The sequence below is a fragment of the Siniperca chuatsi genome, linkage group LG22 (genome assembly GCF_020085105.1).
Source record: "Siniperca chuatsi isolate FFG_IHB_CAS linkage group LG22, ASM2008510v1, whole genome shotgun sequence".
In the NCBI taxonomy this organism is placed as follows: Eukaryota; Metazoa; Chordata; class Actinopteri; order Centrarchiformes; family Sinipercidae; genus Siniperca; species Siniperca chuatsi.
The window spans coordinates 21,375,066-21,400,385 of NC_058063.1; the positions used below are offsets into that span (position 1 = coordinate 21,375,066).

The following is a 25,320-nucleotide window of genomic DNA, read 5'->3' on the forward strand; positions in this document are numbered from 1 at the left end:
CGCTTGGACGTTTGACGTTTGAATGTTTTCACACATTCACCTGCCTCAGGTTTCTCCGAGCTCACCTTAAATCTCAGTTTAAAACACCTGGACGTACGTTTGAAGCCCAGTATGAAAAACTTACACACCTGTGGAAACTTGGAAGCTTCCCGTGCACACGCGCTGAGAATCGGCAGCGGAAGGAGAAAACATAACGCGCCCAACAGTTAAAACTTAAAATAAAACCTATTTGCATATTTATAAGTTCTGGATTTGTCAATGAGGGAAAAGGAGCAGATGTAATTATAAAAAAGGACAGGTTCAGAATTTAAGTCTGTCTTAAAAACAATACTCAGCTGCTCATATGATGAACATCTCTGGAGAGATCTGAAAACGCCTGATGGCGCTCGAGAGGTCCTGCAGAGAAGAAACGCCCAAAACTAGGTGCCGAGCTCGCAGCATCATACTCAAAAGGACTTGAGGCCAAAGGTGCGTCAACAAAGTATTGAGCGAAGGCTGTGAAAACTTACGTACATGGGATTTTTTTTCCCCCCCGTTTTTTATTTTTAATAAATTTACAAAGATTTCAACCAAACTTCTTTCACGTTGTCATTACGGGGTGTTGTTTGTAGAATTTTGAGGAACATTATGAATTTAATCCATTTAGAAATGCTCTTTTGTACTAAAAAGTCCGTAACTTTAGAAGATCTCCACTTGACTCGGACAGCTGACGCCTCACACTGAAATTAACTTCTGAACGAGGACTGCGGACTTTGTCCCACGTCACTCACACTGATGACCGGAAGTGATCACAGCAAGCAAAACCCGTGTAAACGTTCAGACAGGCGCCTAACCACTTGAAGAACTGTGAATCTCGCCTTTAAGAGGAGTTAATAGCGTCCTTCTTGGGTCCACGTGGACTCGAAAAACAAGACGCGGGACCCCAAATCCAGCAGATCTGGGTCCACAACTCATAGATTAGATAAAAGCCATATTGTGATGTTTAGGGAAATATTCTTATTTGCTGTCTTAGTCAAATAAAGAAACAAAATCAGTTGAATCTGTGTTCAGCACATAGGATGTAATGACGTCTCTCGTCCTCTAGGTGGAGACAAACACTTACCTATCAGAAGTCTGATAAATAACCTTCCCAGGTGTGTGTGCGTGTGTGTGTGTGCACGTCTTTGTATGGGTTTTAACAAAAGCTACATAAATACACTTTATCACTATGATTATTATTAATCTTTCCAAGCTTCTGTGGCGATTTAAACCAGCGACCTTCAGCTCTTTCATACAAATACCCACAATGCCTCTGCTCCCACACCCGCGCACACACACACACACCTGGTCAACTGTGAAAATTCACTCAGAGCCACCCAACCGCCAAAAACACAAGTCGTGGTACGGAGCAAAATAATAGTGTTTGAGCTGAAAATGTTTCTGTAAATTCCTCTTCTTCTTTTCAACACCCGCCACACCGACGCACCTACTTTAATGGACTGGTATCGGCTAAAATAAACCCGATCAGATGTTTCAAAGGTTCAGCTTTCCCGTCATCGTGCGACACAGGATTGCACAATGAAGCGCAGCTGAAGCCCCCTCCACACTGCACACACACAGGAAAACAAATATTATATACAATATAAGTATTTTAAATTAGAGCAGAATAAAACAATAAGATAGAAAACAGAACAAAGTGGCACTAAAGGAAGAAATAAAAAGGAAAACTAAGGAAGATATACAGTTACATGTGTATATATATATAAATAAATATAAAAATAAGCTAAGGTACTGGTAATGTGCAAAATGTAAATTTCACATTGAACTATTTTTCCTGTTAGTTATCAGCACACAGTAAAATGTGCCAGGACTTGTGTGAGTCTTCCTATGGAAGCCCAGTTTTCGTGTTATTTGGGGTTTGACCTCATTAGAGGCTGCGGTCGGCGTGAATCACCCGAGCCCCGGGACAGGCGGCGCCGTCCTCTACCTGCGACCCAACTTCCCTCTAACTCCTACTCTCGCCCAGCACAGAGCAGACACTCTGCGGTTTGACCCGACCTGCATTACATCTGCTCCTCCGCCGCCAGATCTGTCTGTCTGAGCTTTTTCCTCTCAGGGGCCGTTTTGTACTGCGTCCTCCCTGCCAAGACCTGGTCTTAGACCCGAGCGGGTGTCTCCCGAGGGACTACGAGCTGTTTTCCTGAATCTTTTATCACCTTGAAAACGCCCTTGATGTCATTTTCAGGTTGTGTCGTTCAGCTAAATAAAAGTATCTCATCTGGACAAAACTTCAGAAATCCAATGAAATTACTCGTCACTGCATGAACCTTTAAAAAAAACAAGTCTTCGTTTTATAAACCAACGGGACGGGAGCGAACAGGCCTACCTGGCTCTGCAGGTGAAGCGACGGTGACGTCACCTCTGTTTCCTCTTCCTCCCCTCTTTCATCACCGTTTGCCTCCTCCCTATCAGCCTCCTCTTCCTCCGCTCCTTCCCCTTCGTCCTTTTTGCCCCCTGCCTCCTCTACGCGTGTGATCTGATTGGCCGTTTCCAGGTGGGCGGTGCCGAAAGGCTCCGACGGACAGGACTCGTCCTCGATGGTGACTATGGCGACTCTGACCTCGTCTTCCTCTCCATCCTCGCCGCCTCCTCCTCCTCGGCAGAGAGAGGAGGAGATGAAAGGAGAGGAGGTGGAGATCGGAGTGTGTCCACCAATCAGCTTCCTTCGTACTTTGGCGCCTGCCTTCATCATTTCTAGCTCCTTCTCCTCCTCCTCCTCTTCTTCTTCTCTCCTCCCGGATGGAGTTTTTAGTGTTCTGTCCTTCTCTCCTCTTTCTCTCTCTTCCAGTCCATCTATCCTCTCCTCCTCTTCCTCCTCCTCCTCCTCCTCTCTCCTTTCTCGATGCTCTCCGTCCATCTTCCTCCTCACTCCCGTTTCCTCTTTCGTTCTTCACACAGCAGAAGCACAAAGAAGCATCCTGTGGAGACACAAGCGATCGACAAACACATTAATTACAATATGGATGTAGTGAGAGAGGACGTGAAGCTAACTGGTGTGAGTGAAGAGGACGCAGAGGACAGGGTTAGATGGAGGCACGTGATTCGCTGTGGCGACCCCTGAAAGGGAACAGCTGAAAGGAAAGAAGAAGAAGAAGAAGAAGAAGAAGAAAAGTAACAACAAGACTACTATGATCATCTACTGGCTACTTTTATCAGAATGTCAGCAGTTGCCAGACTATCTCTCGTTTTAAAAGCCTCGCTAATCAATAAGAAATGAATGGGGTCGCTTGAGAATTATCACCGAACTCTGCAGCTGTACGAAGCTTTTTAGCCTCCTTCAGCTCGTTGTTTTGGTTTTTTTACGACACATTTACCGTTCTGGTTCACTCTCACCGCTCTCACAGCGTCGCTTTCGGCGAACGAAGCTGTAAAAAGCCGCTGAACGCCGCCAGCTGAGCAGCAGACAGTCAGAGAGCAGCTGCTGAACGTAGCGGAGCGTTTAGCGGCTGAAGAGCCGGATGTTTCCCCTCGGCAGCTGCTGGAGACCAAACACAGAGCTGACGGAGAGAAGACCGGACTCCGAACGAATGATAATATTGTTTTGTGTCTTCTGTAAGTAGAAATGAGCAGCTGTTTGTAGCCATAACAACTCTATGAAAGGTGATATATGTCAAGGGTTGGTTTGTCAGCTTGTTGTGCACACTGACAAACCGGCTCAGGCAGCGTTATTCCTTCGCGTGGCGTCGCCAACGTAAAAGTCTTGAGGAATTTTGCCGTTTCTGGACGCTTCAAATCCCTCAGCTACTGTGGGAGCTCTCATCAGTCGGGTTAGTGTGAGGAATTTGACTCTTCTACAGGAAAAGACTGAACAGCTAAAAACAAGGACAACAAAGCTGAACAAAGACAAGTAAAAAATAAACATGCTAAAAGAATATATATATATATATATATATATATATCTAAAAAAAGCAACAATAACCAACAACAAACAATGTCTATATACAAGCGTTCTGTAAACAAATACAGCAAAGGAATAAATATTGAAACAACAGATTACTTTACATACATGAAGTGGGTGGTTATGTAAAGCATATGCATGTATATTTATACACAGCGTGCAGGATTTATAGATGACGTTAAAGCACAGTGTGTAGTTTAAACTGTGAATATATAATTTGTAGGTAAGCGGATGCTTTAGTGTCACGGGGTTCTCGACACTATATGAGTTAACATCACAGTGATGGCGTGTGGGAAGAAGCTGCTCGTGCGTCCGGGCTGATTTTGGCGTACGGTGGCGTGAACCAGAAGGTGCTGATTCAGGCGTACGTGGCTGAGAAGTGTTTACGACGCGAGGAGGATCAAACAGTCTGAGGTGACACCTTCGTGGTCAGACAGGAAGTGGAGGTGTGTTTGTTTTGGCAGTGATGCTCGTGACTCACTTTTGATTACTACTTACAAACAATCTATTATCACAACTCATGATTGTTTTCTTTTATTACTTAAAAGTTGTTTTATTTGTATGATTTAAACCTGGCACTCTTTTTGAAGGTGGCTCCTGTTCCTCTGTGTGTGTGTAAATAAAGTTTAGTTGAACGATATGACTACAGAAGCAGAGTTTAATTTGCCCCCTTGTAGCATCACTACAGGAGTTCATAGCATGTTTATAAAACTGTTAGCTCGTAGTGATCTTATAGTGTTAAGTTTAATCTCCTGTAGAATAGCAGTATTTCCACAGTATCTCAGTGTTACATATGATATCTGTCTGAAAATGTTACGCACTTAACAGTAAAACTTGTCGAAACTATCAAAACATTTAAATGTTTTTAATTCAGTGTTAAAAGTTGCAAAATAAACCAGACTTACCTTAAAAAAGTACACTTTCTCCTCCGGACTTTAAATTTTAAACGCCGGGATTTCTTCTTCTTCTTCGTCTCTTTTCTTTCTTCTTCTTCTTCTTCTCTTCTTAATTTGTTTTCCTCGCACGAGCTTCAATATTTTAGCTCAAAAACGAACAAAGCGGCTTTATGTTGAACGTCACCTCCCCACATTTATATAAATATATATATATATTTTTTTTTATGTACTTTCTCCATCACGAACTAAAGACAGACAAAAACTTTCTGCGCTTCGTAGTTGTCAGCGCCTGCACATGGAGCTTTGTTTGGCGCGGTTTGATGACGTCACACGCCTTGCTTAACTTCTTCTTTGCGTGTTTTTTTTGTTGTTGTTGTTGTTGTTGAATTACAGTAAGAAGCAAACAAAAATGTATTTTAAATTGATTTTTAACGCAGTGGGCTACTTTTAAAAACAATGGCACGACCGGATATTAAGTCATTAATATTTTATTATTATGAATAATATATATGATAGCAATAATAGCAATAGATTCAATAAAAGTACATAAAATAACGTTGTAACCTTACGTATGTGACTTAGAAAATATAATTAAACAAAGAAAAGAAGGAATGAGGTCAGATTTGTTCAAATCACACAAATAAACACATATCTTTTAATTTATAGGAATATAATAGTGGACATATTGTGAATAAAATGATTCCATAAAATAAGCAGTTAAAGAAAAAGACACCTCATCATCCTAACCGACATAAATCATCTACATCTCGAGCCGTGCAGTGACTTTCAGTGGTGAGATCCTCACTGGCGCTGTAGTTTGAGTGTTAATGAAGGGAAACAGCCTCTCAGTGAAGGTGTGTGAGAAGGTGTGTAAGTTCGCGTTGGTGTCCGGATCAATGAACGTCACTTTTCTTCTGTAGCAGTCCAGACACACTCTGATCCTCTGCAGCGGCTTCTTCACTGAGAGCACTTTATCGGTAGCTGGTGGAGAAAATGCTCTGTATTTACCATCGCGGAACCATATTTCCCAGTATCCAGCCGGTATTTCCACTTTCCTTGGGACGGACTCTCCTATCACACCAACTGCCCAGTTTGCATTATTATTTCCGACCTCCACGTCCCAGCTGTGAGTCCCTGAGTTAAAGCCCTCAGATCCCAGCACTGTGACGTATTCTTCAAACCTCTCCGGGTTTTTTGGAAGCTTGAGCTCTATCCCTCCATTTATCACGGCGGTCAGGTCGTCTGACAGGTGAAGGTGTGGTTCTGCAGTGTTGGGGTCCAGGATCACAGGGACGTATGTGACCGTGTCCTTCATCTTGTTCCAGATGTTGAAGGTCAGGTTGCCCAGGTGTTTGGCCACGTCTATCAGAGCTCCTGGGCCCGGCTGTGGATCATCCAGCAGGAGGCGCTGCCGGACTGCTTCCTCTGCAGCTTTGTAGTTCTGCAGGAATGAGACATTTCCGGTTTTCAGCTGCTCCTCTGTGGCTCTAATTGTGTCCGAAAGCGCCGCCGTCCTTCCTCTCAGAGCCTCCATCTTCTGCGTCATCATTTGACTCTTCAGCCTCTCTTCCTCCCTCAGTGCAGCGATCCTGGCCTCCTCTTCCTCTTGTAGAAAGCAGTGAAGCTTCTTAAACTGCTCCTTAATCAGCCTCTCTGTGCGTTGAGCCTGGACCTTAATTTCTCTCGCTGTGTTATTGCAGTCCACTGCAACTCGATTGCAGTGCTCCAGTCTCTCCTCTAAGGGCTTCAGGTACATCCCGAGCCCCCTCTTGTGATCCTGTGCAGCTTCATCGATGGGTCTGAAACTGTGGTGGATGTGCGTTGTTGAGTCTCGACACACCACACACACTGGCTTCTGATGGTCCAGACAGAAGAGCTTCAGTTTCTCAGAGTGCAGACCGCAGAGATCCTCGGACCTTGCAGAAGCTTTCTCTTCCAGAGAGAGTTCCCGTAAGAAGGATTCACACAGGTTCTTCAATGCCAAGTTACTCGGCGGGTCTCTCTTTGAAGATCTCCTTTTACAAAGTGGACACTGGAGAATCAGTTTCTCCTCCCACCAGCGCTGCAGACAGTCCTCGCAGAAGCTGTGGCTGCACGACAGCACAACGGGATTTCTGAAGATGTCCTGACAGATTGGACAAAAGAAATCCATCTCTGGTTGAGAAACCAGAGCAGCCATTTCTGAGCTTTCACTTTGAGTCGTCACTCTTTCAGCAGCTGGTGGAAGTAGCAGTATTCCCAGTATTCCCAGTACTCCCAGTACTCCTTATTTCTTCTCTCTCAGTGGAAGTTGTGGACTTTGTGTCCTGTTGTCTGTCTCTCGGTGTGTGTCTCTGTCCTCAGCGAGAAACAATAACAACCAACTGTGTTTCCTGCTTTATATCTTGATAGGCAGAACTGTACCAACCAGTATTACATTCCTCTCTCACTGCTCACTGCGTATCCTAGACAGCTTTTGTTTTCAGCGGCACATATTTTATATTTTGTTCGTAAACCAATGTGTCCTATATGTAAATCCAGGGCTGGATACATTACAAATAAATCCTTAAATCTAATTGTAATTTTACTACGATGTAGGACAAACTCATTTTCACTAGAAGTTTCACATTTGAAAACGCAAACACTTTAGATTACAACCCGCAAATGACAAATAAATACTGTGCACATACGGGGGAACGCTGACGCACTTACTGGGCCAAAAGCCTAATTTCCTCTGCGGATGTTGACACTTTATCTTTTACAGTTTCAGTTTGATTCAATCACTAAAAGACTGTCAGAGTAGCTCTGAGTTGAACAGTTTGCCCTGGATTTTGCCTCTCAGGCAACATACAAACAGCACTACCTTCCTGGTGGAGGTTGTTGGGGCAAGACTGCAGACACTACTCAGGGCTGAAAAAAAAAAAGTCCTTCAACTCCTCCTCAAAAAAATCTTTTCGCTGATTTAATTTAAAGATAATTCTCTTAAAAAGATGCTGATCATCAATCAAACATAAAGCAGTAACAGACAGAGCTCTGCCTAGCAAAAACGGAAATAAAACATTATTTAGTGAGTTTAAATGCTCATTAGTGACATTGAAAATGGTAGTTTGAATTTATAACAATAATATTTATCATAAAGTATCAGGTCTCTATCAAGGAACTTACAGGTGATTATTGGGTTGGTGCATTATAATGCAGCAAAGTACAGTAGGTGGCTTGTTCTGTTATACTAATATTATGGAAAGCATGATAACCAATTTAATGTTTTCTTTGCTAGGTGATATAAATTTATATAAATGAAGAAAGTAACTTTTATATTACTTGTATACACTTGCTTCTTCGTGGTGGTGCTATAGGAAAACGTACAGGATCACCAAAATCAGTATGATTCATCCGCTGTCGACCATGGTAGAGGACTACAAGTACCTGGGAGTACACATGGACAATAAACTGGACTGGACCAAGAACACTCAGGCTCTGTACAGGAAGGGCCAGAGCCGCCTCTATTTCCTGAGGAGGCTGAGGTCCTTCAACATCTGCCGGACAATGCTGAAGATGTTTTATGAGTCTGTGGTGGCCAGTGCTGTCCTGTATGCTGTTGCATGCTGGGGCAGCAGGCTGAGGGCAGCAGGCTGAGGGCAGCAGGTCGAGGGCAGCAGGTTGAGGGCAGCAGGCTGAGGGCAGCGGGTCGAGGGCAGCAGGTTGAGGGCAGCGGGTCGAGGGCAGCAGGTTGAGGGCAGACTCGAGGGCAGCAAACTGATCCGTAACAGACTCAACAACTGATCCGTAAGGGGTGACATTGTGGGGGTGGAGCTGGACTCTCTGGAGGTGGTGTCAGAGAGGAGGATGCTGGCCAAACTACACGTCATCTTGGACAGTGTCTCCCGCCCGCTCCATGACGAGCTGGTCAAGCAAAGGAGCACCTTCAGCGGAAGACTCATCCCCCCACAATGCACCACAGAGCGCCACAGGAAGTCACTCCTGCCTGTGGCCATCAGACTCTTTAACTCCTCCCTCTAAGTGTCAGTCTGTATGACCCGAAGTCACTAAACTGGACATTGATCATTAACATCTCTGCAATACTTGACATAATTGTGCAATATTCTGTGTTAATACTCCCGTGCAATATACTCTTTTCAGTTTAAAATTCCCTATTTATTGATATTTATTCATACCTCTATTACTGCTGTGCAATATCCTCCGTCTCATTATAATCTTAATAAGCTACACTTAATTTGACAGTTCATGCATTATTACTTTATACCGTATTATCATCATCAACCGGTAAACCCACTTTGTACTTCACACTTGTTTTATTTTATACTTTTACCCACTTGGTACTTAATTTATTTTCTGACCTGTATTATAGTGTATTATATTTTTTTTGCTTATTACTTCTACTCCTGTGTGCACTGACGTAAAGGTGAGCAGCTGTAACAAAAGAGTTTCCCCTCGGGGATCAATAAAGTCTTTCTGATTCTGATTCTGATTAATGTCTGCAAAAAATTTCATAGCCAATAGTTTGCTGAGATATTTCAGGACCAACATTGCCATAGAACTACGCTGCTAGCATGAATAAAAATAAAGAAAAATATAATTGGATTATACTTATTATCATATATTCAGCATGAAAGAACTCGGCTCGGGATCAGGAACATATAAAGTGTTTTAAACAGCCGTTCTCTGGTTGGATGAACTAACCCAGGTGCTGAATATCATTTCAGGTGACAAACTCCACCCATTTACATCGTCAGGCAGAGCAAAAAAAACACCGCAGCAGAAGCAATAAAAGTATTTTCAGGCAGTTTTTGAATGAGCTCTGGTGAACAGAAACAAAGTGGAAAGTGTGTTGAAGGAATAATACTTTATTAATTAGTAGATAGATTATATATATATATATCAAATATTAACTTCAAACATACATAAATACAGATACATAAACATACAAATATCCTCACATGAACAAACTTGGCACTGCAGACTTTTCTCAGTGAGTCAGACACTGTTGGTTTGAATCAGAGACACTTTAAATATCTCCTCGTCTAAACTAATCACTCTTTTTAAGACTTCTTGATTTGGCAATCACATATTTTTTTAAATTTTTTTTTTAAAAATACAATAGTAATCATAATAATATGATTTCTATTTTAAATCAGGCCAGATGTACAGCTTGGTTAGTGAAGGTAAAAGGTGCAGAATCAAAAAAGGCATTTAAGACATAAAAAATAAAGTCATTTAATCAGGAGGAGAAAGGGAAAACCCAGCTGGGATTCAGTCACGTTAATTACCATAAACACTGCACACATTTGTAGATGCAGACGTTTATTTCCTTCCTACATCTTCCCGTGAAAACAGACTAACGCGAGTGTTGTTATTAGTGCTTGGACCCCGCTATACCTCTAGTCATTTTTCATGTTTTATTTTCTCGAGAACACAAAGTAATTTTGTCGTGAAAACTTGTTACTCTGTGACTGAAGTCCAGGACGAGAAAAGTCAGTTCTTTCATTGTGTGATGAGTCCTCAACCTCAAAGGGGAAGGAACATTTACGCTGCCTTAACGGGTGTCAGGATAGGAGGCTCGGTGAACTTTATATTTGTACAAAACGCTTAGGAAAAGGAAATTGTGTATAAATTGTAAAGTAGCTGGCATCTTGGTGGGGTTTAATACAGAAAAGGAGGCTTGGTTAACTTCACAGGATTGAGAAGCTCATTAGAGTAAGCGATGTAGCTTTGTTGTTGGTGAAATCCAACAAATGTAGCCACGAGTTATGAGGCTGCGTGCGCTTGATATTTGATCGTGGCCCCTTCCTCCGTCTACAACGTTTGAATTTACTTTGATTTTCCTTCCAGAAGGCAAGTACTCAAAGTTAACTGCAGGAATATGTGGCGTTATACACGTCAGAGCGCAAATTACTCAACTAAATTATTTGGGGCTGAAAACTAACGACTAATCGGTTTAATCGACTAAGCGTTTCAGCGCTAAAACGATGGCGTTTTTCACGTGGCAGTGCTCGGCTTCTAATGCTACATCTAATGCCAACGAAAAGCTTGTGTGCGATTTGTTTTGCAATGATGTTCTCCGATTGTCGACAAAGGAAACACGTCATGTTTGAATGTGGAGTCACTGCCGCTAAAGAAGGAAACTCTGCAAGCCAAATATTCACTTGAAAACTGGAACGACCGTTTCCTCTGACTGTTCAAGACACTGCCCACTTCATATTGGAATGTAGCTCCTACGTAAAAGTATGTTTCATATTGGAATAGGTCCCCCTGTCTGCAATCAGGATTTGAACTGTCGGATTCAACTTAAGTGAACTTTGACACACAAATTTGCAGCGTTGACCAATAGTGTGCCGTTTTGTCAGTGCTGGTCTTTGAGGGAACGGAGAGCTGAAGAAATGCACCACCCACTTTTACTTAACCTCCTCTGACAGAGTTTGAACTGCTCCACGAATACAAATACATCTTTTGAATGAACGCATTGTCCCGTAGCGACCAAGCTAACAAGTTAGCAAGCTCGTTAGCTTAGAAAGTGTTTTTCCTCTCTTCAACAACTCTTCATTGAACGAAATGATGTACAATCCTGAGAACAGGGGGTTGTAAACGGCCAAGAACGGAGAAAACAGAAAGAAGCTCAGAGAGCTATTGTGTCAGACTGGTGCTAGCATGTTCTCGGCTGGGTAGCCAGTTAGCTCACAAGCTACAGTAGTTTACCAACTAGTCCCCACATCACAAAGCTTCTAAAACCACATATTTCATGAAGACATGTGGACGTACCGCTTTCTGGTGTGACCAGAAGAGCCTTCTACTTCATGTAGGAATGCTAAATTACCACTTAGCTCTAAAAGTGTTTAGAAGAATACCTAGGAGACAGTTTGATCTTCATCTTGGAATGCAGCCTCTACGGTCTTTTGGAGCACATTATAAACACTTTACAGTATAAAGTGTGCATAGTGTATGTAGTGCTTTCAAATGGAATGCGTCCTTTTACCGCCAGCATGGTTTAAGTTTGAATGACCTTTCAACAAGTGTCTGCGCTTCATATTGGAATGTATCCTCTGACTTTCCCTTCACCTCCAGTAAAGAGGGAAGGAGTAGGAGACACTGCTCGGACTTCACGTTGGAATGCAGCCTCAGATTTCTCCTGTTATCTCCAGCTCGGCCTAGCGGACTTGCCCGAGTCCCTAGAGTTAGTTGACTTGTCGGAGAAGGTGCCGCTGTCATTCCGCCTGTGGCCTTTAGGGGAAACCAGCGAGTCATGGAGCGGTGAGCGAGGAGGTGCCCTGATGCTCTGAGACCTCTTCAGCGGGGAGCAGGAGGACGGGTTGAGAGGATCTGAAGATCTGGAGGGGGCGGAGACTCCTGTTAGGGTGAAAGCCGAGGAGATGCTGGTTGGGGAGGCGGAGGAGGAGGTGATCTTGCGGGAGGACTTAGGGGAGCAGTCTGAGCCTGTGTGGGGTGAATGGGGAGGAGCAGGAGCAGCAAGGGTGGTGTGGGTTCGTCTGAAAGAAGAAGAGGCAGTGCTTCGAGCGAAACCTGGAAGCGGTGACGATGAAGGGGTGGTGGCTTTGTGAAAAGGAGTGGCAGGGGCACTGACACTGCCTCCTCCTCCAGCCTGAGTGAGCGCCCGCAGCGTGGAGCGACACATTTTCTCCTCCGGCTGGGGTTTGGGTTTCGGCAAGGGCTTTCGGATGGACGGCTTCCTTTGCAAGTCCTGGTTCTGCTCTCGGGCAGATGCCTGAGTACCTGAAACCTTCTGGTCTTTCGAATCCTTGGGGTCCGGCGTCTTGTGGATGCTGGAGCGTCGGGATGAAGGAGCAGTCGAGGGCCTCTCTCCTCCTCGTCGGAGGGGGGTGCTGTTGAGGTTGGAGATGGTCAAACCTGCAGGAGCTGCAGTGCTGGAGGTACCCCGGTGGTTTCCAGGAGGCTTCTCAGGACGTTTGCCCAGAGACGGAGAACCTCGGCTGGTCCTGGAGATAGGCACAACCCGCCTCATGCCCTGGTTCTCGGAGTTAGTCAGGGTGCGGACAGGCTTGCACTTGTTGGCGGCAGAGGCGGAGTTTGGGGTTGCGGGTTTCATCCCAGCGGGTCGTGTTTTAGAGGTAGGGAGGATCTTGGTGGACGGTTTGGACAAAGTTGCCGGTTCTATCTTTCCATTAGTGGAAAAAGCTGCTTCTGTATTTTCATTGGCTGTGTGACAGGAAGCAGTCTTGTTTCTGCTCCTGTCACCTGTAGATTGTTCTGGGACAGTCTCCACATTTCTCTTCGACTCATTGGTGAAGCCCTCTGCTTCTTCCCCTTGATTGGCTTTTTTTAGCTTCCTCAGAGGCATCTGTGGTGAGAGCAGGCGCTTCATTGGCTGATGCAGGGTCTGCTGGGCGCCACATGGGGGAAGAGACAGGAAGTGACGGGTCGTCACAGCGGGAGACAGGCACCGGTTGGCTGCTGATAGGTACAGGCACTAGCTTCTCATTGGCCGGCTGAGGTTCTGAAGGCATGCGATTGGCTGGGGCAGAGGAAGCTTGCTGGCTTCCTCCCTGATTGTCACTCCTACACTGATCTTTCTCAGTTTGTGCATGTGTGTTGTCAGCGTGCGTGAGCTCGCCGGCTGCCTCACACACACCTGTCACACACCATACAACCACCTTTTCCTCTCGTCCCTCCTCTTCCTCTCTGCGTGACGAGGATGAGCTTGTCTCAGAAGTTTGCACATCAGATTTTTCTGAATTCCCAATCTGGGAGTCATTCTGCACCTTCTGGACTTGAGATTTGTCCACTCCCACTTCTTCTTCCAAATCTGTGATTACCATATCGTCCTGGTGATATCCATGGAGGCAACTGGTGTGAAGCCCTTCGTTGCGGCTGGTCAGGGCGGTGACCTTATCGAACACTTTCAGCTCAGGCACCAGTGTACATTTCTCTAAAACCACAGACATGTTGCCCGTAGTACCAGTGCTGCGTTCGAACTTCTCATCACTGCAGGCGAACCGTCCACTTAAATCCCGATCAGCTTTGTTCATTCTAGCTAGTTCCCCCCTCAAACCAGACTGAGTCTGGTGGTCTGAAAGCATTCCCTGGCTGTTAAAACCCAGGCCGAGTCGATCTTTGCCATTGTTGTTGTGGTCGGATTGCTGGTTCGGATCAGAGGTAGGTTTGAATGTAACTTTATTTGTGGGATTGGTGGTGTTTACTCGAGTCTGGGTTGCATCATAGCTGAGGTAAGTGGCGGTTGTATGGTTTGTGTTTAGTGCACTCAAAGAGGTCTTGGGCGGTGAGGAGGGGGTTTGCGGTGCCATCTGGTCCACTTGTGGCTGCTGGTTTTGGGGGAAGCTGCATGTTGTGACCATTGGACAAGTCTGAGGGGAGAGTCCTGGAATTCTAAGTTCGGGTGAGGCTGATGGAAAAGCTGTCCTTGCCTCTCCCTCGCCTCTCTGCTGGACGACTTTGAGGTCAGGGGTCGCCATCCCCAGGAGCGTGCTCAGTTCGCGCTCAGCAGCAATAAACGGCGAGCTGGATGGATTTCTGGAGCGTCGTAAGCTGCCCGAGCGTCCCAGAGGATTGAGGGAGTTGTTTAGGGGTGAGCGGGGGCGAGACTTAGGGCTCAGAAGCACCGTCAGCAGCCCGGCCCCGTCGGGTCCAGACACGGCAGCCGACATGTCCGTCTCGCTGCTGCAGCGCGACCTGAATGCTCCGCCCACCTACAACAGAATCACATAGTGGTAATTCAATAGTAGTCAAGCAGTTTGTGTGTATTTGTGTTTCAGTGTTTGGTTGTGTGTGCGTCCTCGTACCTCCTCACCGCCGGCCCACGAGTGCCTCTTCTGCTCCTCCAGCTCCTGTAAACGTCGGCAACGGGCTGCCTCCCTAGCCTCCCTCTCCATGTTCTCCTTTAGAGAGACAGACAAGAGTGAGTTTTATGTCAATTTCTCTTCCGACATTATTTCACTACTTAACTACCATCTCTCTCTATGAACACCAGGTGGGAGCAGAAGTCAGCTTAAGTTGGGATACCTGCAGCATATCATACTGCGAACATCGGCACAGATTAGAGCCTAAGTGCTTTCCTATATGATGACAGGACGACATGGCCAGTTGTGTTTTACTCACCTCAATGACGTGTCGCATGTAGCTTTTTAACAAACCAACACACTGAAACTGTCGCTTTCTTGCGATATTTAAAACTGATTCACCAACAAAAAGGTGTGAAAAAGGGCCACATCTCGCTGTATAGACCTATTTTTAGCAAACAAGGAGGTAGCAGTCAGCCTCTGTGGCAAATAAGGCTGCACTTCCTGTAGGTGTTTCAAAATAAAGTGGTTTGTCAGTAGAAACTTTTAAAAAGGTCCAGTGTGTAACATTTAGGAGGAGCTATTGGCAGAAATGGAGCATAATATTCATAAGTATGTTTTCATTAGTTTATAATCACCTTAAAATAAGAATGGCTGTGTTTTCGTTACCTTAGAATAAGCTGTTTTTATCTACAGAGGGAGCGGGTCCCCTTCCACAGAGGTTGCCATGTTGCACCGCCATGTTTCTACAGTAGCCCAGAACGGACAAACCAAACACTGGCTCTAGAGAGGGTTTCGCGGCCATCGTAGTTTCTCGTACACGCTTGGAAGGGGAGGGTGAGGCGAGCGGTATTCAAATGGTTGCAAACTGCAATTTCACCGCTAGATGCCACTAAATCCTCCACACTGGACCTTTAACGTGAAATAACATTGGTGTTGTTTAAATACTGTATGTGAACTGTTTTTGGCCAAATACCCAGGCACTGATAATGTGAAATGTGTGTTTTAGTACTTACAGAGGATATTTCAGAGATAGAAGCATTTACTGATAATTTCAAGTAAATTAATCTCTTGCCTATAATGCAGCCTTTCATACTCGTAGAACACAACATTTATCAATAAACAGTTAATAACCAATATCAACATACTTTATCTGCCAGCTTCTAGTGTATTTTCTTGTTTATGTTTAATTGAGTGTATGAATCTGTGTGTGTGAACGTACCTTGACAGCATCAGTGAACCTTGAGCAGAAGGTGTGGAAGATGCTGAAGCAGTCATCCAGTCTGAACGTTTCTCTGTCTTCACAGAAGAAGTCGATCAGTTCGCTGCCTTCCTTCTTCAGCTGCTGCAGACTGCCGCGCAGCGAGCACAGAGACGAGGTGGCCGACTGAGACACAAACAAACACAAACATGAAAACACAGAAAAGCATACAACAAATGCACAACGTAACATGAGATACAACGTGTTAATTAGTGAGCTATAGAGGTGATTGAAGGTGGATTTTTGAATTTTGGACAGAGCCAGGCTAGCTGTTTCCCTCTGTTTCCAGTCTTTATGCTAAGCTAAGCTAACCAGCTGCAGGCTGTAGCTTCATCTTTATCCAGTGGTGAAATGTAACAAAGTACTTTTACTCAAGTATTTGTCATGGTTTGGGGTTTTTGTCCAGCTATTTCCTGTTTTATGCTGAAAGAGTCTTTCCTCATCTGTCTTGTGTACTTCACTTCCTGTCTTTGTGTTTCCCTCCAGTTTTTGATTGTCTGCCCTGCCCTGATCAGTTTCACCTGTGTCTTGTTTTGTCCCCTCACGAGAGTTTGTGTGTTCTCTCGCTCAGTGTCCGTTCGTCCACAAACACTGGGAAGATGGCCGAAATGTAAGGTACATAAACCAAGGACGGTTTTCTTGGACTTCGCCTGTTTTATGGACATTGGATTCTCTGCCTGCTCCCTATTGGATTTGTTTGCCTGATTTGGACTGTTTGCCTAGTTTTGACCTGTGCTTGCCTGACCATCCCTGTAAGCCTTTTGCACATTGACTTACATTAAATTATTGCACTGCACCAGCTCTGCCTCTGTTGTCTGCATTTGGGTCCTATCCCTTACAAATTTGAGGTACTTGAATGCTAATACTTTTAGCATCCATCAAATCAGTCCAGTAAAATCCTGCTTTTACATTAATCCATGAGTAATGATAATCTAATCATAGTATAACGGGACATTTTTCTGATTTTATTTACATACTTTTACTGAAGTAACATTTTCAACGCAGGACTTTTACTTGCAACAGAGTATTTTTACAGTGTGGTATTAGTACTTTTACTTAAGTACATGATCTGAATACTTCCTCCATCACTGGTGCGGTCTGTTACCTGCAGGAAACTGTCGAGTTGCTGCAGCAGCTCTGTGTCTCTCTGGATGTTTTCCTCTACCGAGCGCGTGCGAGACGTCAGCCACTGCAGTTCAGCATCCAGCGTTACCAAGGAGATCCTACAAAAAAATCAGCATAAAAATAACAACACATGGAAAATGTTCTGACTCTGAACAAAAACGACATCTGTCTTTTCTTTTCACGCAGTGGTTTTCTCCTGTTGCTATCACATTGACTTAAATGCAATATTAAAATTACAACAAACATCCTCTACTCTGCACTTTCCACTGTAACCACAGGCTTTGGAGGGAGATGGTGGGAGGAAAGAGAGGCATATGGGGGAAAAAACTCCAACATCTATCCTCACCAGGGAAGGTTTGATGGGAGATGATGGGAAATGTAGTCTTTATTTGGAGAATTAAAGTGTTTACTATGTGAAAATGCTGTCTGACCTGGCTGCAGGCTGGACGTGACTCAACTTCAGTGGAAACTCCAACAGCTTCTTGTCTTTTTTCTGGGCTTCCTGCAGGAGAAACGAGAATTAGTCTTTCTTATTATCCGTTACTTAATTTTTAGAGTCATTTTTGTGCCCAAGAGGTAAAAATATTAGCAATTTCGTTTTTTTGCTGGATTTCATTGCCACACACACATTTCTACTTTGTACTGTACTTGTGAGGACCAGAGTGGTGGAAAGTCACTAGGTACATTTACTCAAGTACTGTGCTTAGCCACTAGTTTAAGGTTCTTGTACTTTACTTGAGTATTTCCATTTTCATGCTACATAATACTAATATTCAGAGGGACATATTGTACATTTTAACGTCACAACATTTATTTCATAACTTTAGTTACTTTGAAGATTCAGAATGCTAATACAAATATAATCAATAAATTATGATGTATTATTATCGGTTAAGATAAGACTTTATTGACGCTGGCGGAAAATTCACAAGCTAACCAGCAGATAAAGTATACAAAGTAATTAAAATTACTCCACCTTTCCCAGCTTAATAGCATAATGAGTACTTTTACTTTTTGTACTTTAGGTATATTTTGATGCTAATACTTTTGTACTTAAGTAGCATTTTGAATGCAGGACCTTTACTTGTAACAGAGTATTTCTACACTGTGGTATTGGTACTTTTATTTAAGGACCCTTGTTGACATACTGCATTCCCTCGCCCTCAAACCTAAATCTAACCTTAACCCAGGTTTTAACCCTTAAACGGATCTCAAAATGTCCCCTCTCTTAAGATCTAAACTCTCATTGGTCCTCACAAAGTACAAGAGCGCACACACACACACACAGGTTACTGACCAGAGCGACAAAGTGCAGCAGGTTCATGCCCGGTTTGTTGGCCTTGGTGTCGGCCAGAGACAGGAGGGACGACAGCTTGAAACCCACTGCATTTCCTGCATAACCTCCCTGCAACACACACAGAACAACACACACACACACAGAAAAAACAACACACACAAAACGCAGACATTAGACACAAACATAATCCTCTACATTTAAAGGCTTTAGCACAGGACTGCTTATAGTCCAGTGGTGGAATGTAACTAAGTACAATTTTAAGTTACTTGTACTTTACTTGAGTATTTCCATTTTATGCTACTTTATACTTCAACTTCACTACATCTCAGAGGGAAATATTGTACTTTTTACTGCACCACATTTATCTGACACCTTTAGTTACGAGCTACTTTGCTGATTGTGATTTTACGTGCAAAACATATGATCAGCTTATAAAATAGCTTATAAAATGTTACACAGTTAAACTACCCAACAGTGTAGAATCAGCTCCAGCTCAACCAACTACAACATTAATGCATCTGTAATAATAATCCAATAATATATTACATAACAGTCACAGGGACTGTTTGTTTGCGTAAAAAGTACTTTTACTTCTGCTATTTCATGTAAATTTTGCTGATAATACTTTTGTACTTTTAATTAAGTTAGATTTCGGTTGGTTGCAAAACAACCACAAAACAACTACAAGTGTAATGCGGCTTTGTTTGTAGTCGTTTTGTGTCTCTTTCAGTCTCGGGGTCTTGTCCAGTTTATTTTATTGTTTATGTTTATTTTATTGCTTTTGTGTATTTTATGTATTTTATTTCTTTATATTTCGTCCTTCACTGTGGTATTTTATTTCTCTTGTTGTGAAGCACTTTGTACTTTGTTTTGATAAGTGCTCTATAAATAAAGTTTTATTATTATTTATTATTATTGTTCCTTTGTAGGAGGGTTGGGGGGTCCGCTGTCTCATGGCTGTAGGACATTTGGAGTTAAAAGTAGCAGCTATTCATTGATATTATTTCATATTAGAACATTTAAAGTTGTTTATTTGGCATCTATTTACTACACCGAATAAGCAATGTAACTAATAATAATGTACAGTTTATTATTGCCAAGAATCAAATGCTTTTTTAAAAATGTATTTTGCGAATGTGCCCCCGTTCTTTAAAACCGTGTCCCAGCCTGCCCCAAAGTTTCATAAGATAACAAACATGAATTTTGTCTAAAAAAATATGTCTAAAATGATTCAAATTATTTCCATTTGCTGGAATAAAGCAGCCATAAAAACACGGGGTCAGGTTTAAATATTTCATTCAGGTCAAAAACACCACACAGCTTCAAAGAAGAGCATAATGATACTGCCAAGCGAAACCTGGCAACGTGGAATTAGAAGGGAAATTAAACTGTCTGTAAAAAGGTTAACTGAACAGTTTGTTGTCTAGCTTTCGACAGTATACCCTCCCTCTCTGTTCTTTGTATAATTATTCATTAATGCAGTTTTTTCCCCACTCACAGCATTGAGGATGTTTCCAGCCTGCAGCACCAGGTGGAGAACAGCATGGAGCTCCTCACAACACATTAACTCTGCAGGAGAAAGAAGAAGAGTCTTTATTTGCATCAATACGCAAAAAACAAACAAACAAACATCACCTGCTTAAAATGATCATGTGGAAAAAGATTAAAAAGGAAGGAAGAGGCGGCGAGGAAGAAACAGAGGCGTAAACACGTCTTCACGCACACAATAAAAAAAAAAAAAAAAGATAACGAGGAGCTTATAATCCTAAAATCCCTGAGTGCACCAGAGAGCGAGAGTGTGTGGAGGGCTAGTTAACAATTCAGCAAGTTATCAAGTTCACACACACACAGCTAAAAATAGTCCAGGTGTTAGTTTGTATTGTGTGAGAGTGCGAGACTGTTTAAATAAAGTATTTTACTGCAGGTTGTGTGACGCTGATGTCTCACTTTGCATTCATCATTTGTACCAAATAAGGAGACAAAACACAAAAAACACTGGACTCTGGAACTTGACGTTTTTAAAAAGGACATATCTGGTCTGTATTTTTCTTATTGTCAACAAATCCCATGAAAAGGCGAAAACCAACAATGTCTAAAAAATTAAAGCAGTTTAAAAATCAGTTTATTCCAGTGGAATCAGTGGATTTGCTCGTTAGGGCGAAGTACGTCCGAGTTCAACTTTGGTGATCTTGCACATCTGAGCAGCTGAACAATAGCAAAGCATTCTGTGTAACGCTTATCAGTTCAATTTTATGGAAATTGGAAAAATCAAAATGATAAAATCAGAGTACTTTTATTTCTATTAATGTCTTGAGTTGCCTGACAGTTATGGCCACTTACACAGGCACCTACTGAAGGCGAGTTACACCGTGTTTTTTCCTACTAGATGCACTCTGGACATAGCTGTCAGTTAGCAAGCTAGCACGGTCTTTAACACGAGAGGCCGCTGTTCGTTTTCGTTTCCTACAGACCGTCAACACTGGTTTCTTTTAACCATGACCACCGTCATTAGTGACCAAGCTAGCTAGCTTTCTAACTGTCAGTTATGTTGCTAACTGTCAGTTAGCAAGCTAGCCGCTGTTCGTTTTCGATTCCTACAGACAGTCAACACTGGTTTCTTTTAACCATGACCACCGTCATTAGTGACCAAGCTAGCTAGCTTGCTAACTGTCAGTTATGTTGCTAACTGTCAGTAAGCAAGCTAGTGAGGTCTTCAACACGAGAGGGCGCTGTTCGTTTTCGTTTCCTACCGACAGTCAACACTGGTTTCTTTTAACCATGACCACTGTCATTAGTGACCGAGCTAGCTAGCTTTCTAACTGTCAGTTATGTTGCTAACTGTCAGTTAGCAAGCTAGCCGCTGTTCGTTTTCGATTCCTACAGACAGTCAACACTGGTTTCTTTTAACCATGACCACCGTCATTAGTGACCGAGCTTGCTAGCTTGCTAACTGTCAGTTATGTTGCTAACTGTCAGTTAGCAAGCTAGCAAGGCCTTAACACGAGAGGCCGCTGTTCGTTTTCGTTTCCTACAGACAGTCAACATTGGTTTCTTTTAACTATGACCACCATCATTAGTGACCGAGCTAGCTAGCTTGCTAACTGTCAGTTATGTTGCTAACTGTCAGTTAGCAAGCTAGCGAAGTGTTCAAAACAAGAGAGAGGTGTTTGTTTTCATTTCCTACCGACAGTCTACGTTGGTTTCTTTTAACCATGACCACCGTCATTAGTGACCGAGCTTGTTAGCTTTCTAATTGTCAGTTATGTTGCTAACTGTCAGTAAGCAAGCTAGTGAGGTCTTCAACACGAGAGGGCGAGCTTGTTAGCTTTCCATGAATTGTGACCGAGCTTGTTAGCTTTCTAACTGTCAGTTATGTTGCTAACTGTCAGTTAGCAAGCTAGCCGCTGTTCGTTTTCGATTCCTACAGACAGTCACCACTGGTTTCTTTTAACCATGACCACCGTCATTAGTGACCGAGCTTGCTAGCTTGCTAACTGTCAGTTATGTTGCTAACTGTCAGTAAGCAAGCTAGTGAGGTCTTCAACACGAGAGGGCGCTGTTCGTTTTCGTTTCCTACCGACAGTCTACGTTGGTTTCTTTTAACCATGACCACCGTCATTAGTGAGCGAGCTAGTTTGCTAACTGTCATTTAGCAAGCTAGCGAGGTCTTCAACACGAGAGAGAGCAGTTCGTTTCCCATTTCCTACCGACAGTCAACATTTTTTAAAGAAGACTATGATTGTGTTAAAGAAGCAGTAATACTTGTTAGTTGTACTGATGTTGTTACCTTTGGCGGCGGAGCGAAGGATCTTGATGTCTCGTTTCATGGCCTCGCACACCCCGGGAAACTCCTCATTCAACAGCATGTACTCAATACGGACTGAGTAACTAGAGAGAGAGAGAAAAATAAATTAATAATCCCTTTTATTGCTAATTATTTTCTCCTCTGTGCAGTTTTATCTCACTCCCAAGTTATGTATTAAGTCAAACCATGAATAAATAATAATCCCACAATTAACAAAGATGATTATAAACCAAAGTGCATGTTAGGCGTTGCTGTTAATCACTAATGTTTCTCCAAATTAAGATCTCCATCAGCCCTACAGCTTCATGTCCTATCAGTCTTTTCATTCTTTCCACCATCTGCTGTTACCAGAAACCCTGAAAGCTAAATCTCCATTTGTTCTGGAAGAAGAGCCTCTTCAGTTAAGTCTTTTAAGTCTTTATTCAGAAACCCATTAGCTTTCACGCAGTGGCTGCTCGTCTTCCAGGGATTTTTCCAGCAAAAAAATCACACTGAAGTGTTGAAACTAGAAGAATAAGGAAAAGAAGCGACTGATTTCTCAAATTAAAAAAGGGCAAACAATAAAGACTTTATATCAAAAACAAAAACAACCTCTCCAGTAAACTAGTGCTTGAACTGGAATAAAAAAGGTGCCACACTTAAACACTTAAAATAATAAACTATTTACATCCACAACGTTATTCCTTACCTGTCCACCTGAGGCCCTCAGACAACCCCCCTGTCAGTACCGATCCTGCCACTCCCATCTGTCCTGCAATCACCTCATTCTCCTCACCTGGCCTTCCCCGCCCACCTGCCCTCACCTGCATCTCATTCCCTCATCAGCCACTCCATACAAATACCGGCCCACATGCTTTGTTCCCCTGTCAGTTCGTCCAAGTTGCTACGTTCCTGTCTTGCCTTGTGTTTTTTGCTTTCGAGGTTCTGCCCCCGGAACGTGAACCTGCCTACCTGTACGCTATTCTCAACAAATAAACCGCTGAAGTCGTCCTGCTGCTTCTGTCTGCATTTAGGCCCTTCCCCTGTCGCCACTCTCCCGCAACCCCACATGACACAGACGGGTAAATCGGCCAGTTCTGGCTGGTATATGTTCATATATTAGCTTATTGTAGATACGTTATAGATAAGTAACAAGAAATTGCAGTAGAGGAACGTCATGTTATTTCTTGCGCTGTGAAATGTCGCACTCAGTACATCTATGGGGGGCGCATTGGGCTTTATGCCCCCCAAAAGTTAAGATGCAAAGCAGGAAAAAGACGCAGGAGTGATATTGCCGTAGCCTAATTAACTCCATTGGTGTTCGAAAAACTCCTTAATCCATTTCTTTTGCCAGCACAGCTACACACTCTCTTTCTCTACGAACATTTGGCAGCAGAGCTTAACCTGCGCTGACTGTTATATTGGCTACGTTAGCGGCAGAAGAAGAAGAAGGAAAAACGCCACGCTCGCTGTAACGTGTGTCCACCGAGTTCGTGAGATAGCAACAAATCTAACTTACTAAAGTTTCTTTATTATGAATTAGACAACATTACAGCGAGCGACTTCTTTTTTCACCGCCGTGTGATGGCACGGAGGTTGTTAGGTGAGTAGGCTGTTCTGTTTGCTTTCCACATGCTGTCGATACCGCGTTTTCATTTCTGGCGAGAATTAGCTGAGTTAATGTCTGCTGCCCAAACTCGGCTGGAGAACGCAGAGATTCTCCTCGCGACGTGATGTCATCAAACATTACACCCCAATGATTAACCCAAGTTGGCACCAATGGTAACAATACCATAAAAACACAAATTTAAGGGAGTCTTTATCGATATATCGACCGACGTATCGTCAGGTTTTTAAAACTCAAATATCAATGTCAGTATGAGCTTCATAAATCTGGTTGGGCTCTAAAAAGAAAACAGAAATAATGTAAATAAGTCAGCATTTAAAATAAAGAAAATAAATAAATAAAAGACAAAAAGTGATTTAAAGATACTTCATGGAATTGATGCAATAATCATATAAAAATCCAGTGTACCATAAAGGAGTTCTGCACAGTGATTTACAGTAAATCAGAGACAAAATACCCTGAAATGATCACACACGATAGAGGGCAAAGGTTAAAGGTCAAAGGTGAGCATGGCGTCTCACCTGGGGAGCTGAATCAGCAGGTACACAAAGGAATCGGCCAATGAGAGCTTAGAGACGTCGCCTCGGTACGCCTTCAGCTTCTTCACCTTCAGGAGAGTAAATCAATAAATTTTAGGGTGAAGACTTGGTTTAAGGTTAGCGTTAAGGTAAGTCGTGCTGAGGGTTACGGTGAGTCTCCAGGAAATTAATGCAAGTCAATGTAATGTCCTCTGAAGTGATGGAAACACGACTGTGTGTGTGTCTGTCACCTCCTCGGTCTCTGGCAGCAGCTTCAGCAGCTCTCTCAGAGGCTCCGCCCCATAAGGCTCACTGTTGCCATGGTGAATATCGTCCACTATCGTCTGATTCGACCTGGAGGAGGAAGATTAATTTAATTTACAGTAATAAAATACTCACCAATAGTGAATATCTTTGTTTCATCAAATATTGTGCATGTTTTAAAGCAAAAACCCTCAAATCATCAATTTTACATGATTGTAAACTGAATATCTTTGTTTTGGGCTGTTTAAACGAAACATGTAAAAACATCAGTGGGCTCGGGGAACTTGTGATGGGCATTTTTAACATCATTTGACATTTTATAGACTAAAATTGATTGTTTTAAAAAGGTGGATCTCTTAGCATTTTCCTGACAAAAGCTGAGTCTCCTGTTAATTATCAGCTAATGTGAATATGTTTTTGTGATAAACTGATGGATTAAACCAAGTGAAGGAACAATAAAAGGACGGGCTGAAGCCAAATCAAGATGATTTATGTGTTGCGCTCTCGAGCGCCGTCTGCCATTACTGCAGAGCTGAACTGAACACGTTTTAACAGCCAGTGGTGTTTGGATTAATCATTGGTTGGCCGTCGCCCCGCCAAATGAATTATGAGACAGGCGTTTGGGGGGAAAAAAGGCTACTGCGGCCTCGTACCTACGACCGAATCACAGCCGTACTGATATTCAGGACAACAGCACTGTCTCTTGTGTGATACTGCTTTATCATCGAGAGTCATCATTTGATTTGTGTCTCTGTGTGTTTGATTTGCGTCTCTTTGTGTTTGATTTGCGTCTCTTTGTGGCTGTTTTGCGTCTTTTTGTGTTTGATTTGCGTCTCTTTGTGTT

The 25,320-nt window shown here is 43.1% G+C and overlaps 4 protein-coding genes across 4 annotated transcripts in view; 1 reads left to right on the forward strand and 3 right to left on the reverse strand.

The window, feature by feature from the left end:
* Positions 1 to 5,155, reverse strand: part of LOC122870118 (F-box/WD repeat-containing protein 7-like) — a 40,811-nt gene extending 35,656 nt beyond the window's left edge. The window contains 2 exon segments of the mRNA XM_044183919.1: positions 2,366 to 2,957; positions 4,843 to 5,155. Coding sequence (XP_044039854.1) covers positions 2,366 to 2,896 — 531 coding nt within the window. The 5' untranslated portion in view covers positions 2,897 to 2,957; positions 4,843 to 5,155.
* The window catches only part of LOC122870258 (low affinity immunoglobulin gamma Fc region receptor III-like), a 1,099,642-nt gene that overhangs the window by 736,082 nt on the left and 338,240 nt on the right, over positions 1 to 25,320 (forward strand). The gene's annotated exons all lie outside the window — the stretch shown is intronic.
* LOC122870163 (nuclear factor 7, ovary-like) lies at positions 5,456 to 8,332 on the reverse strand. The gene has a single exon (XM_044184067.1). The coding sequence runs from the start codon at positions 7,010 to 7,012 to the stop codon at positions 5,594 to 5,596; it is 1,419 nt and encodes a 472-aa protein (XP_044040002.1). The 5' UTR covers positions 7,013 to 8,332; the 3' UTR covers positions 5,456 to 5,593.
* The window catches only part of LOC122870324 (FH2 domain-containing protein 1-like), a 35,644-nt gene continuing 22,233 nt past the window's right edge, over positions 11,910 to 25,320 (reverse strand). The window contains 11 exon segments of the mRNA XM_044184480.1: positions 11,910 to 13,129; positions 13,131 to 14,510; positions 14,604 to 14,699; positions 15,823 to 15,987; positions 16,967 to 17,084; positions 17,418 to 17,488; positions 18,284 to 18,391; positions 19,782 to 19,852; positions 22,071 to 22,171; positions 24,216 to 24,301; positions 24,464 to 24,566. Of these exon segments, the coding sequence (XP_044040415.1) occupies positions 11,960 to 13,129; positions 13,131 to 14,510; positions 14,604 to 14,699; positions 15,823 to 15,987; positions 16,967 to 17,084; positions 17,418 to 17,488; positions 18,284 to 18,391; positions 19,782 to 19,852; positions 22,071 to 22,171; positions 24,216 to 24,301; positions 24,464 to 24,566 (3,469 nt within the window). The 3' untranslated portion in view covers positions 11,910 to 11,959.

Excerpts from the sequence above, each read along its gene's own strand:
- LOC122870163 (XM_044184067.1), bottom strand. The coding sequence starts at position 7,012 with ATGGCTGCTCTGGTTTCTCAACCAGAGATGGATTTCTTTTGTCCAATC.